Source organism: Chelmon rostratus, chromosome 2, assembly GCF_017976325.1.
Source record: "Chelmon rostratus isolate fCheRos1 chromosome 2, fCheRos1.pri, whole genome shotgun sequence".
NCBI lineage: Eukaryota > Metazoa > Chordata > Actinopteri > Chaetodontiformes > Chaetodontidae > Chelmon > Chelmon rostratus.
This window is the reverse complement of record NC_055659.1, coordinates 5,829,475-5,840,408: the sequence shown is the minus strand read 5'-3', so window position 1 is coordinate 5,840,408 and position 10,934 is coordinate 5,829,475. Positions and strand designations below refer to the sequence as shown.

The 10,934-nt window shown below is 39.5% G+C and overlaps 1 protein-coding gene across 3 annotated transcripts in view; it reads left to right on the top strand.

Moving 5' to 3' along the window:
• The window catches only part of stab1 (stabilin 1), a 74,335-nt gene that overhangs the window by 21,287 nt on the left and 42,114 nt on the right, over positions 1-10,934 (top strand). For all 3 annotated transcript variants that reach the window (XR_006007112.1, XM_041944190.1, XM_041944198.1), the window contains exons 13-29: positions 206-343; positions 640-711; positions 1,661-1,774; positions 2,152-2,205; positions 2,533-2,613; positions 2,719-2,877; positions 3,341-3,403; positions 4,037-4,129; positions 4,725-4,811; positions 4,909-5,020; positions 5,829-6,015; positions 6,799-6,892; positions 7,779-7,937; positions 9,034-9,129; positions 9,376-9,471; positions 9,892-9,939; positions 10,231-10,358. Coding sequence is in view for 2 of the 3 variants with exons in the window: in XM_041944190.1 (XP_041800124.1) it covers positions 206-343; positions 640-711; positions 1,661-1,774; positions 2,152-2,205; positions 2,533-2,613; positions 2,719-2,877; positions 3,341-3,403; positions 4,037-4,129; positions 4,725-4,811; positions 4,909-5,020; positions 5,829-6,015; positions 6,799-6,892; positions 7,779-7,937; positions 9,034-9,129; positions 9,376-9,471; positions 9,892-9,939; positions 10,231-10,358 (1,781 nt within the window). In the remaining variant the exon portion in view is untranslated. The remainder of the gene's footprint in view (positions 1-205; positions 344-639; positions 712-1,660; positions 1,775-2,151; positions 2,206-2,532; positions 2,614-2,718; positions 2,878-3,340; positions 3,404-4,036; positions 4,130-4,724; positions 4,812-4,908; positions 5,021-5,828; positions 6,016-6,798; positions 6,893-7,778; positions 7,938-9,033; positions 9,130-9,375; positions 9,472-9,891; positions 9,940-10,230; positions 10,359-10,934) is intronic.

Below are 10,934 nucleotides of genomic sequence, written 5' to 3'. Positions count from 1 at the left end.
TGCTACCACAGTGAGATGTTCCCTCTTTGATGTTTCTGTCATGCACATTTTCACATGCGAACAGTCGTTTGAAATCAGATCACGTGTCTACATGTCAGAGAAATCAGATGAAACCCGGATACTCATTTTCATAGAAATCAGATTGTCTCAATAACGTGGTTTCTTAAGTGCACATAAATACATTGATTATATCTGATTGATGTAGAGGTTCATCCTGATGGACGATCCCAGCAGACTGTACACAGTCATCCAGGAAGACCTGCCAGCAGCCAATGGGATCATCCACATCATCGACCGGCCAATGACAAACACACTTTCTGACAGGCCTCTTCGTGATGAACGGGTGAGAAAGAATACATCTGCACTGAGGTTAAATAAGAAATAAAATTAAAAAATCACAAAAATGCCTCAGCATAACTGGCGCTCTGTATGTTTTTATTGAGCATTTCTGGCACTCTGTATTTTTGTTCAGTGAAAAAAGTCTGCCTAAATACGATGATATTTAATTTTTATGTCCAGTTGCATGTATTCTAGATGATTTCCCTGCATTAAAACAGTGATAACTTAACTCAGCTGATTTTGCAGCAGTCTATGCTAGTGAAAGTCGTCGTTTGATCATCTTTGTCTTCTTGTGTCCAGTTTGCTGATATAACGATTGGCGAGATTCTGACGAAGGATGAAAAATACAACCGCTTCCTGTCTCTGGTTGATGTGAGTATTCTGCTCTAGCCAGTAAAGTAACACAGATTTTTGGTTTTACCGAGAAAAAAATCAGTCAAACTTTATTGGTCACTGGAATTAAGCAGTTGTGATTCTCAGAATAATTGACAATTCACCACACCCCTCTCCTTAACAGTGATGGTTCAATCATATCTTAGAAACCATAGCTAGGCACAGCAGGTCTGTAGGTGGGTATAGTAACAGATAGTAAACATTTAAAGAGTATCAAGGTTTGTACCTTTTTTGCCCATTCTGAAGCCATAAACATAAAACCAAAAGTGTAAGGAATGCATTAAACATCATGTTTGTCAGCTTTTATGTAAAATGCTAACGTTAACACGTCTGGCTAGCTAGCTTACTACCTAAAGTAGTGTGGTACAGTAGTACATTATTTTATACAGTACATTATTATTTTTATTTTCGCACATCCAGCCAAACTCATTATCATATGTAACGTTTTCTGTTAGCTTTAGCCTCCGTCTTTCAGCATGATACCATGTATGTACGTATGTAAATAAGCCATTATGTTTATCTTGAGGCCCCTTTTACAAGATTATTGTTTGAAACAACTCTGCTGGAAACATTAATAATTCAGGAGATAAAATTTTCTGCCAAGTCATGGAGCTAACATCGCTTATGTACCTAGCTTGCTAGAGCTGATACAAACTACCAGCAAAATCCATGTTTCCTGACTAGAAATAAGAAAGTTTGTTTGCTTCTCTCTCAAATCAGGGATTCATTGTGTCATACAATTTTTGTAAACGAAACCGTTGTAAACTGCATTTAAACTGTTGAAGAATGGAAAAATTGACAGGCATAGCAACCGTAACTAAGGGGAGGGCTTAATGAATAGTAATACAAGTTGGAACCAGTTCTAAATGGGGATCAATGCTAAATCCTGGTGTTGATTCGGGTATGATATGTTTGTGTGTGTTTGTAGAACTGCGGGTCACCTCCTCCTCTGCGGGGTCCAGGACCCCTGACTGTATTCATCCCCACCAACCAGGCTGTGGACCAAGCCAGAGATGGCAGCATCTTATACATGCTGAACGACGTGGGTGCAATTAGTAGTCATGTTTTCTTTTTTTAGTATATTTGTGATTAGTGCAGATAATGTACAGTAACTTTATAGGATAGGTCTGCTGACATTCTGTGTTACATTCAACAAATCCCATCACATGACAAAAATGTGTTCTCAATATTCAATGACATATTGACCCTGTTTGTGGCTATCGGCCCGAAAACCCTTGGTTTCTATTGAAGATGTAAATCTTTAAAAATGACTCACAAATATTTTTCTTTATTTTTAAAGAAAGGCTCAGTAATTTTCTGAACATAAAGTCAACAACCATCCCAGCTATGCATTGGCATCCTTTTTAGCTATCATCAAGATTATCAAGATTTTTTAATGATATTTTGCTCTTTTTCAAGGCCAGACATAAACTTCAGGAACTTCTCAGACACCATGTTTTCTCCCAGGCTATGGTAAGACGTGCCTCACCTGACACTCCTTCCATCAGTTTTTTTTTTTTTTCTTGTTTTTTTTTTTGGTTGCTCTTGTGGGAGATGGCTTTCTGTTCACTACTTTCGTCATTGGCAAATTATCTCATAATCTTACAGGCCACTTCTCGGATGTTAATCTTAGAAGGCAAATTGTCATGATATTTCCTGATCCCATTCTTGCTCTCAAGAGGATGAACCATTTATGTTTAATTAACTCAAGACTTTTCCTTTAAAGCCACCCTCAGGACAAACTTTAAATCTTTATCTCCAAGAAATTTGTTAGTTGATCCTTATTTTTTCTGTCTGTAGCTGACAGTGGACATGTTGGCTGCTCTCCCAAAGATTCAGACGATGGCCAATCAGATTGTGACCATCACTGTGTCTGACGATGTGAGTGTCTCTCGTTGGTTCTTCGCAGTGTCTCTCATAATTTGACTTTTTTCATAACATGAGCAGTTTTACTTTGACTTTATGTGCCCCCTCTTCCCTCTCCAGGGTGCGATCCTGTTAGGTGAGAAGGGCATCCACCTGGTCAGCACCAACATTGTGGCATCCAACGGGATCATCCATATGATTGACGGGCTTCTGTACCCGCCTTCCATCCTTCCCATCCTGCCCCACCGCTGTGATGTCATCGAGAGCAAGATCATCTTGGTGAGCATAGGGAGGCTGACAATCAAATCAAATACCGGAGGCACATCTTAGGACCAGACACTTTATGTAGATACCATTTGAGACATAACAAAAGAACATCTTGTAAAAAGCGAAAAAAAGGGGGGCGGGGCTTCTTAAATGACAAGTCAGGTTTGAGGCTCTGTGGTGAGTTAGATCACCAGTTTAGTTCACCTTAATGTGCACATCAGGGATTGTCAAGGATTGTAGCTCTGATCTATCTACCTGGTAACTCTCTAACCAACTAGTTAACTACGTAAACTACAGTGAGACCAGTAGTCATCATGGACAAAATTACTTTAGCAAGCATCACCAGATTTATTATAAAGAAAATAAACAGGCCGGTAGAAGCTTAAAGCTAAATGTAATGCTAACATTAAAATTTGTCTGTGTGTGTGTGTGTGTGTGTGCGTGTGCGTGTGCGTGTGCATGTGTGTATTTTCAGGGTCCATGTGTTCACTGCAATTACCTATATCTGACTGACTGTCCAGATGGCAGCGTCGAAATGGTAAAACAGATTGACATTCATTCTTTTCTATTCCAATCTATTCAAAAAAAAAAGTAGAAGAATTGATGTAGAAAATCTGTGTGAAAGGATTGAGAAATCATCAGTTTGGCAATCCATGAGCAGAAATTAATAAACTGTACGGTGATATATGTATGGAGCATTTATTGAATATGTGTTCATGGACACAATAAGACTTTTGATGCGACTTTTGACCTTCAGGCTAAAACGGCTGAAGGTTATAAAGTGTTGTGGTGATCTAATTTCTTATTTGTATACATTAAATTAAAGCACCAATTATAATTGGTGTATGAAATAAAATGCTATTAACACCTGTCCTCTCAAAACAAAGTGACAGTCAACCAATCAGAGCAGAGTATGAATTGGACCGAGCCTTAGCAATCAAAAAATATTTCGATTATTTTCTGATACCAGATTTTAGTCTGTGCTTTAATTTACTTGGTGGGAAGATAAAATACTGTATTATATTACTTAAAAACTTCTTTTCAAAGAATGGTAATTCCCTGCTTTTATTTCTGATTCAGTTCAGAATAATTTTGTTGTTGTTATTTTTTTCCTGGTGGGCAGTGTGGACGAGAACAATAAGCCAACAAAGATATGTGTGTCTGTCTGCAGGACAGTCACTTGATCGGCTGTGAATATGTCTCGTCTCCTCTCAGACAGACCCTCAGTAAAGGCTGTGCCAAATTCTGCAACACCACCAGACAGGTGAGAGTGGGCTCAGTGAACACTGCATCAGGAGCTTCTTTTTTTTTTTAGCTTCATTCAGCTACCACTCCCCTGTCATTACTACTAATGCTGCCTTCAAATGAGAAGGTGCTTATTGTTTTGACTGTGTAAGTACATACAGTATGAACCAGGTGGTAGTCCTTATTCTTTCCCCAGACCCCAGTTTTCTGATACTTTCACAGATTTTAACATATACTGACACTTACAAATGTGGGAGTGTAAGTGGTTCTGCTTTGTTTCGTACTCTCCTCTTGTTCCTCAGCTTGGTGTTAACGTTCAGAAAAGTATGTTTCACCATTTTTGTCACCAAAAAGTTTTTATGATCGACAAGGAAAAAAGTAATACAAGAACATTTATTGTATATTGACTACCCAGCAATCCCCCGCACACAAATCAGAAATAGAAGTTGCTAGAATCTTATTGAAATCTGGAGGATATAATAAATAAAAGTAAATGAAATGAAATAATAAAAGTTCAGATGACGGTTTTTCAACCTTAATAATCGATGAGTAAAAATAGGATTTAGTTTTGTGAAGTGAATATGTGTGTTTGTGTCCCTGTGCATGTCTGACAGGTAGCAGAGTGTTGTAAAGGTTTCTACGGTCCAGACTGCAAACCCTGTATTGGAGGATTCCAGCATCCCTGCTATGACAAAGGAACGGTGAGCAACACACAAACACCTCTGTCACTGAAGCCTTGTTTCTCAGCGGATGTGTTTTATTCATTTATTTGTTTATTTGCATTTTTACCACACGCAGTGCTTTGACGGTATCCATGGCAACGGCTCATGCAGCTGTCAGTCAGGCTTCAAGGGTGTCGCCTGCCACATCTGCTTGGATCCATCCAAGCATGGAGAAAAGTGTGATGAAGGTAACAGCTCCTCCTTGTTAACAGTTGGAGAGCAACGTAGCACCTGTTAAGGCTTTTAATGTGTCCCTTCACGTACTCAAGTAAGACTAACTTGTTCACTCATTTACTATTCTAGATAATAGACACTCAGTAGTTTGCAGTGAGTGATGAATTGAGATTTTAGACACCTGTTAATCGTTGCCATCAGTGACAGCTGTAGAGTCTCACTACAATAATTTTTGCACCTGTAAAACGGAAAATTGTTTGCAGCAGATCATTACCTGAAAGTAATACACATGCCATGGACACCATTTGAGATTATTTGAGGGCACTACATTGCAGTGCATTGATTTACATGCTCAGAATTTGGACACTAAAGCAACATCGCAGACAGTAAATATATAGGAAATAGGGAGTGTTTTCTCCACACAGACAGCCACAGTTATTTCAATTCATCCTGAGGGGTACATCATGTAAAAGGTGTCTGCACCAAGTTAAATGGCAATGCATCCATTCATTGTTTAGATGGTTCACTGAAAACCACAATGTCAACTTCATGGGTAGAAATCAGGGGATTTTGATTATCTTACCTCCTGTCACCAGATGAGTACCTGCCTCATTTTCTGAACTTTGACTGGATTCTAATAATGCCTCATTTTGGAGTATGTAAATGTGCCCTTTGCATCTCTGATTTAAAATATCCAACTTGTTCTTACAGTTTTGTAAATGTTTGTTTCATGCAGCAGCTGCAAAGCTACCCATAAATAAAAAATAAATTGTGAACAAAGGGCCTGTGCGTGCGTGCGTGCGTGTGTCTGTCTGTCTTCAGAGTGTCGCTGTGTCCACGGTGTGTGTGATAACCGTCCTGGCAGCGGTGGTGAGTGTCGGAGAGGATCCTGTTTGGAGGGCTACTCCGGAGACAACTGTGACAAGACAGCCACGCCCTGCAACTCTGATGGACTGCAGGAACACTGTCACATCCACGCATACTGTGTACACACAGGACTGAATACTATGTAAGACAACTCCTGCTCATACTGTTTCTACAACTGTTGATTTAGGCACCTGATTTCGATTCATTTTTGATCCTGTAACTGAAGTGTGAATTAGTTTTAGTCACCTTTCAGTAATTTTATTAATGATTGTCTCAGTCAGCAAAAGCTTATTTTAGTTTTTGTTGTGGGTTTTTCGTCAGCATTCTCAGGCTACAGCTCTCACCATCTTTAAGTTTACAGTGTATCTACAGAGAGCCTGTGTCACTGTGCTCTGCAGTAATACAGCAGAAAACCTCAGTAAATCCTGCTGTGTTCACTAAAATACTGATCACTGTGCGGGTTGAGCTTGAGATGAGCAGCTAAAGCGTCAGATAACATTACGGCAATAAAATTTCTTTCTTGAGTATGTAGAGGAAGATTTAGATGGTAGACAACCAACATTAATCCTGCACTCATTCTTACCTGAAAGCCTTTTAATCACATAGAATAAAAGGCTGAAAGTAATGCAGTTCTTGATAATGTTACATTTGCGTTGGCTTGCCTTTAAATAAATGTTGGCATGCTGGCCTCCCTCTTGTATTTCTGTACCAGCTATACCATTCGTGCAGCCATATACCCATATATGTGACTGCTGCTAGCTGCAAGCGGGAACCACCCAACCCAATCGTCCTTTAGCATGATTTAAATGATTGATGATTTAGCATTCAGAAGTTATCAGCAACGGTTCACAGGTGATCACTCCCTTATTACCTCAACAGCTGCTGAGTTTGCCCATTAAAAATCTGTTTGTGTGTGTTGCACCAGGTGTCTGTGTAAAGATGGATATGAGGGTGACGGTCACTCCTGTTCTCCCATCAACCCCTGCCTGAAGAGCAATCGAGGAGGCTGCGACATCAACGTAAGGCTTACTGCTCGTGTGCGTGCGTGCATGCATGCATGCGTACGTGCCGTAATAGCCATTTTAACCTCCCTTTGCAGTTGTCTTAGAAATAATCAGCAATAACCTCTGCCCAAATTCTGAAGATAATAAAACGTGCCTGCATGTTTGTTTAATGGAACACTACAAAATGCAGGACTTTGACACCAGAATCCATGATCTTTTTCTAGCATTAATAAATGCTTTCTGTGCCTAAATATAGCGATATGAAAGATGAATAATTATGTAGTCACTACGAGTGGATAGTTCATTGCAAGATCGCCTATTTTGGCAAAAAACAAATGAAATATCTTGTCAGTAAATATTTGTTTCAGTATCTTGCCAGGTATGTGAGTTACCACATTTCCTCATTATGTGAATACAAAATGTAATTTGATCACATAATGTTTCCTTCAAAACTAATTTGCTGTTGCTTATTAGTTGTGTATAAATGCAATTTCTTAGACAGAGCTCAACCCAGCAGAGACAGAAGAATGAGTGAGCAAACCAATGAAACTTAATCTTTATATTTGTTTGCTTGATAATGTATTTAATCTTGGTTGTGTCTTTATATGGTTTTCTGTCCAGTTCTTTGCATTAAAAAGTCCAGTAACAGCAGCTACTTGAAATTCCACATGTAAAAATTTTCTACAGTGTTCATCCTGTGATGAGTCTGACAACTCACTAAACATCTGTTCTGAACACAAACAGACATGGAAGAGTGTCCTGGATCAGCTCTGTTCACATGGATTCATCAGAAGATACCAAATATATAGTACTGATTAACTGCCGGTTTCTGTGGTGTGTTGTTGTTGACTGTACGACGGCCTTTATAACTCTCTCCCTCCCTCCCTCCCTCCCTCCACAGGCAGAGTGTTTGTATGTGGGTCCAGGTAATGCGTCGTGTGTGTGTGTCGAGGGTTGGACAGGTGATGGCACGGTGTGTGTGGAGATCAATAACTGTCTGCTGGATAGTCGAGGAGGCTGCAGCCCAAATGCTGACTGTAACCACATTGGACCAGGACAGGTCAGTTACTAGCAATTAATGATGGATAATAAGCTGTTATTAATTAAACAGCTATTAACACTTACTGACATTGTTCTTCTGTGCCTGTTTTCTTGCCCAGTCCCCTCTGTTCAGCAGTCCCTGTCTTTCTATGGGGAAACTGGTACTGCCAGTGTTTTATAAAGCATTTTTGATGTCTTCTGTCTCCTGTCTCCACTTCTGCTTTTACAAATGTAACAATCTGCATCAGCTCAGAGAAATGTGTGCCACTGCACTACCCCCCAGTCCAAGTCTATTCTGTTTTGTTGTCATTACCTCCTATTGTCTATATAATTCATTAACTAGTTACAATTCACGTCCCTGTCTGTATCTATTGTGGAAGAATTAAGAACTCTTTGGCCCAATTTTCACCTGTTATTAAAATGCAATCTGTGCTGGACACCTTATCCAGATAAGGCAACATGTATGTCAGTGCAAGGCGTAAATGTGTTACGATCGTAATGTGATTGAATCTGCATGACCAAATCTAGAGGTTGTCTGGCTCCTTTTGTGTGTAGGTATGAATGCATGACATAACATAACATTGGTAGAGATATTTATTTTTATCTGACATAAAATGTTGATTGTCAAATTTAGAGACCAAGCAAGCGAGAAGGCTCAAAGAGGCATCTCTTGTCACTGGTTATACATATACTCTGTGCTATGAAGGCAGCAAAACATGTATTATTCAACAGAACTCTGTAAAACATGAAAGCAATAAGAGTGGGAAATGAGCAAGCAGACAGCATGAAGCCAAAAAAATTAAGGCATCACTTAAAGAGTTTTTTCAGCGAAATTGTGCCGAATATTGCCAGCAATCATCCCACTTTGTGAATGCTACTTCAGTAAACCAGATACTTCAGTTTTTTGTTATATGTATTTTGTCATGTCATGCACAGGTTTTGCACTAGAGAGCAGAGATTTGATGTTAATGAGAATAACAAGAATGCATTAACAATTCCAGGTGTAAACACATAGACAAGATTGGATCGTTAATTGTATGGTTAATGTTTTCGGGTACAGATCCCATTTTGATACCAGGTGTGAATCAGGCGTTTGTTTATCTGTGTGTCTGCAGAGTGAGTGTGTATGTAAAACAGGTTACATGGGGAACGGTATTGTGTGTGACCTCATTAACCCCTGCCTCAAGAAGAATGGAGGCTGCCATGACCTGGTAATCACACACACACACACACACACACACACACACACACACACAGTTTATCATATAATGTCAGCCATGAATAAAGATTTGGGTTTTATTTACTAAGGATTTTAAAGAAATTGATATGCAATATGTTAATTTGTGTTATGAGTGACAATTCATCAATAGACATCAAGAGATTTGGTAATTGTTTGGGATTGTTGTGATAGGTTAGACAGGTGTCCTATGATCACTATCTACTGTACCCTCTGTCAGGCAAAGTGTGAGCAGAAGGAGAGCGGAACTCACACCTGTACCTGTCCCGACGGATACGCTGGAGACGGCAACATCTGCTACGGATCTTTACTGGAGGTAAGTATTCGGATCAGTATAATATAGGGATGTCCTGATCAAGTTTTTATGGTCTCAGTGCAGGTCTAATAACATTGGTTATCTGCCGATTTAAATCTGAGACTTATATGATTAATTACTATATGTAATGTATCTGGCAGGCTGAAATAGAATGGATCAGACCAGTCAGCATCTGTAGTGGAACTACTGGCAGCAATGGGCTGTTGTTGTTTTCATTTGAAAACAACAACGGTGGCTCCTAAAAAGGAGCCATTTATTAACAACAGCTGATATGACCTTCCAGCTGTGATGTTTGTCATTTCAACAGGTGACAGTGACATTCTACTCAGGCTAAAAATGTTTTGTACACTGCGACTACAACCCACATTCATTCAGTGTACAGTCTGACTAAATCCTATAACTGTGTGTGTGTTTTCTTAGGAGCTGGACATGAACTCAAAGCTGTACAGTTTCTATCGACTGACTCAGGTGTGTAAGAACCAGACTCCCTGCTTTATAGTAATCGGTTTTCTCTTTGAAAGCTTGTAAATAAAACATTTTTTTCAGTTATATTGTAACTGCCACACTACATTCAAACCCTTCAACATTTTAATCAAACAAGTTTTACCGATGGGGATTATTAAAGTTACCAAGTCAGAATCATAAAAACAGACCTAGCCAGTAAAACCTAGAACTTTTCCTTTCATAGTGTTGTGGCTGGTCAGTGTTGTAAGAAATGACTAAATGTAACATTAATTGTGTGTTTGTGTGTGTTGTCAGAGGTACAGTCACTCCTCTGAGGACCTGAGTGGGAACATCACCATGTTAATTCCATCCAGAGAAGCTCTAAGGAACATCAGTTCAAGCTCGTTCTGGACCACCCGACACCATCTGCCTCATTTCCTGCGGTCAGTCACATAACACACATGCACTCACTTTGTTCATTGAGCTCAGGAAAGTAGCACTGCTTGTTCTCTGTCTTCTCCAGAGTCAGATGAGAAGATGGATATCAGTTTCTTCTTTGTGTTCAGTACATGACATGTTAAACCTATCTTAACACAAAGAATGGAAGAATGGCTGTCAGTCCACTCATCTGATTAGCTAACAAAAGGACTTCCCAAAATGTGTGACTTTATTTTGTCAGCTAAAAGGAGTTCAGTGGAAAAAACTCTGGTTTATTTTTTATGCCTGAAAATATCATCTCACACTGCCACACCTGTTTTATCGGGCTCACAGAGGTCTGGAGAAATAATCCAGTTAAGATACAGCAAACTTGAGTGTATGGCAACAAGGATTTTTAGAGATTTTCTTTTGGCCAAAAAGAACTTGATGAGACAGACATTTAATCAGATAGTAATATCCACTAAACACCATGCTTGGAAGGTTGCTTCAGAGGTATGATGTTCTGCCATCGTATGTACTGACGTGGATTTTCCGCAGTCCCATCAAGGGCCAGCTGCTGGCTGGATCAGCTTCAGGTTGCG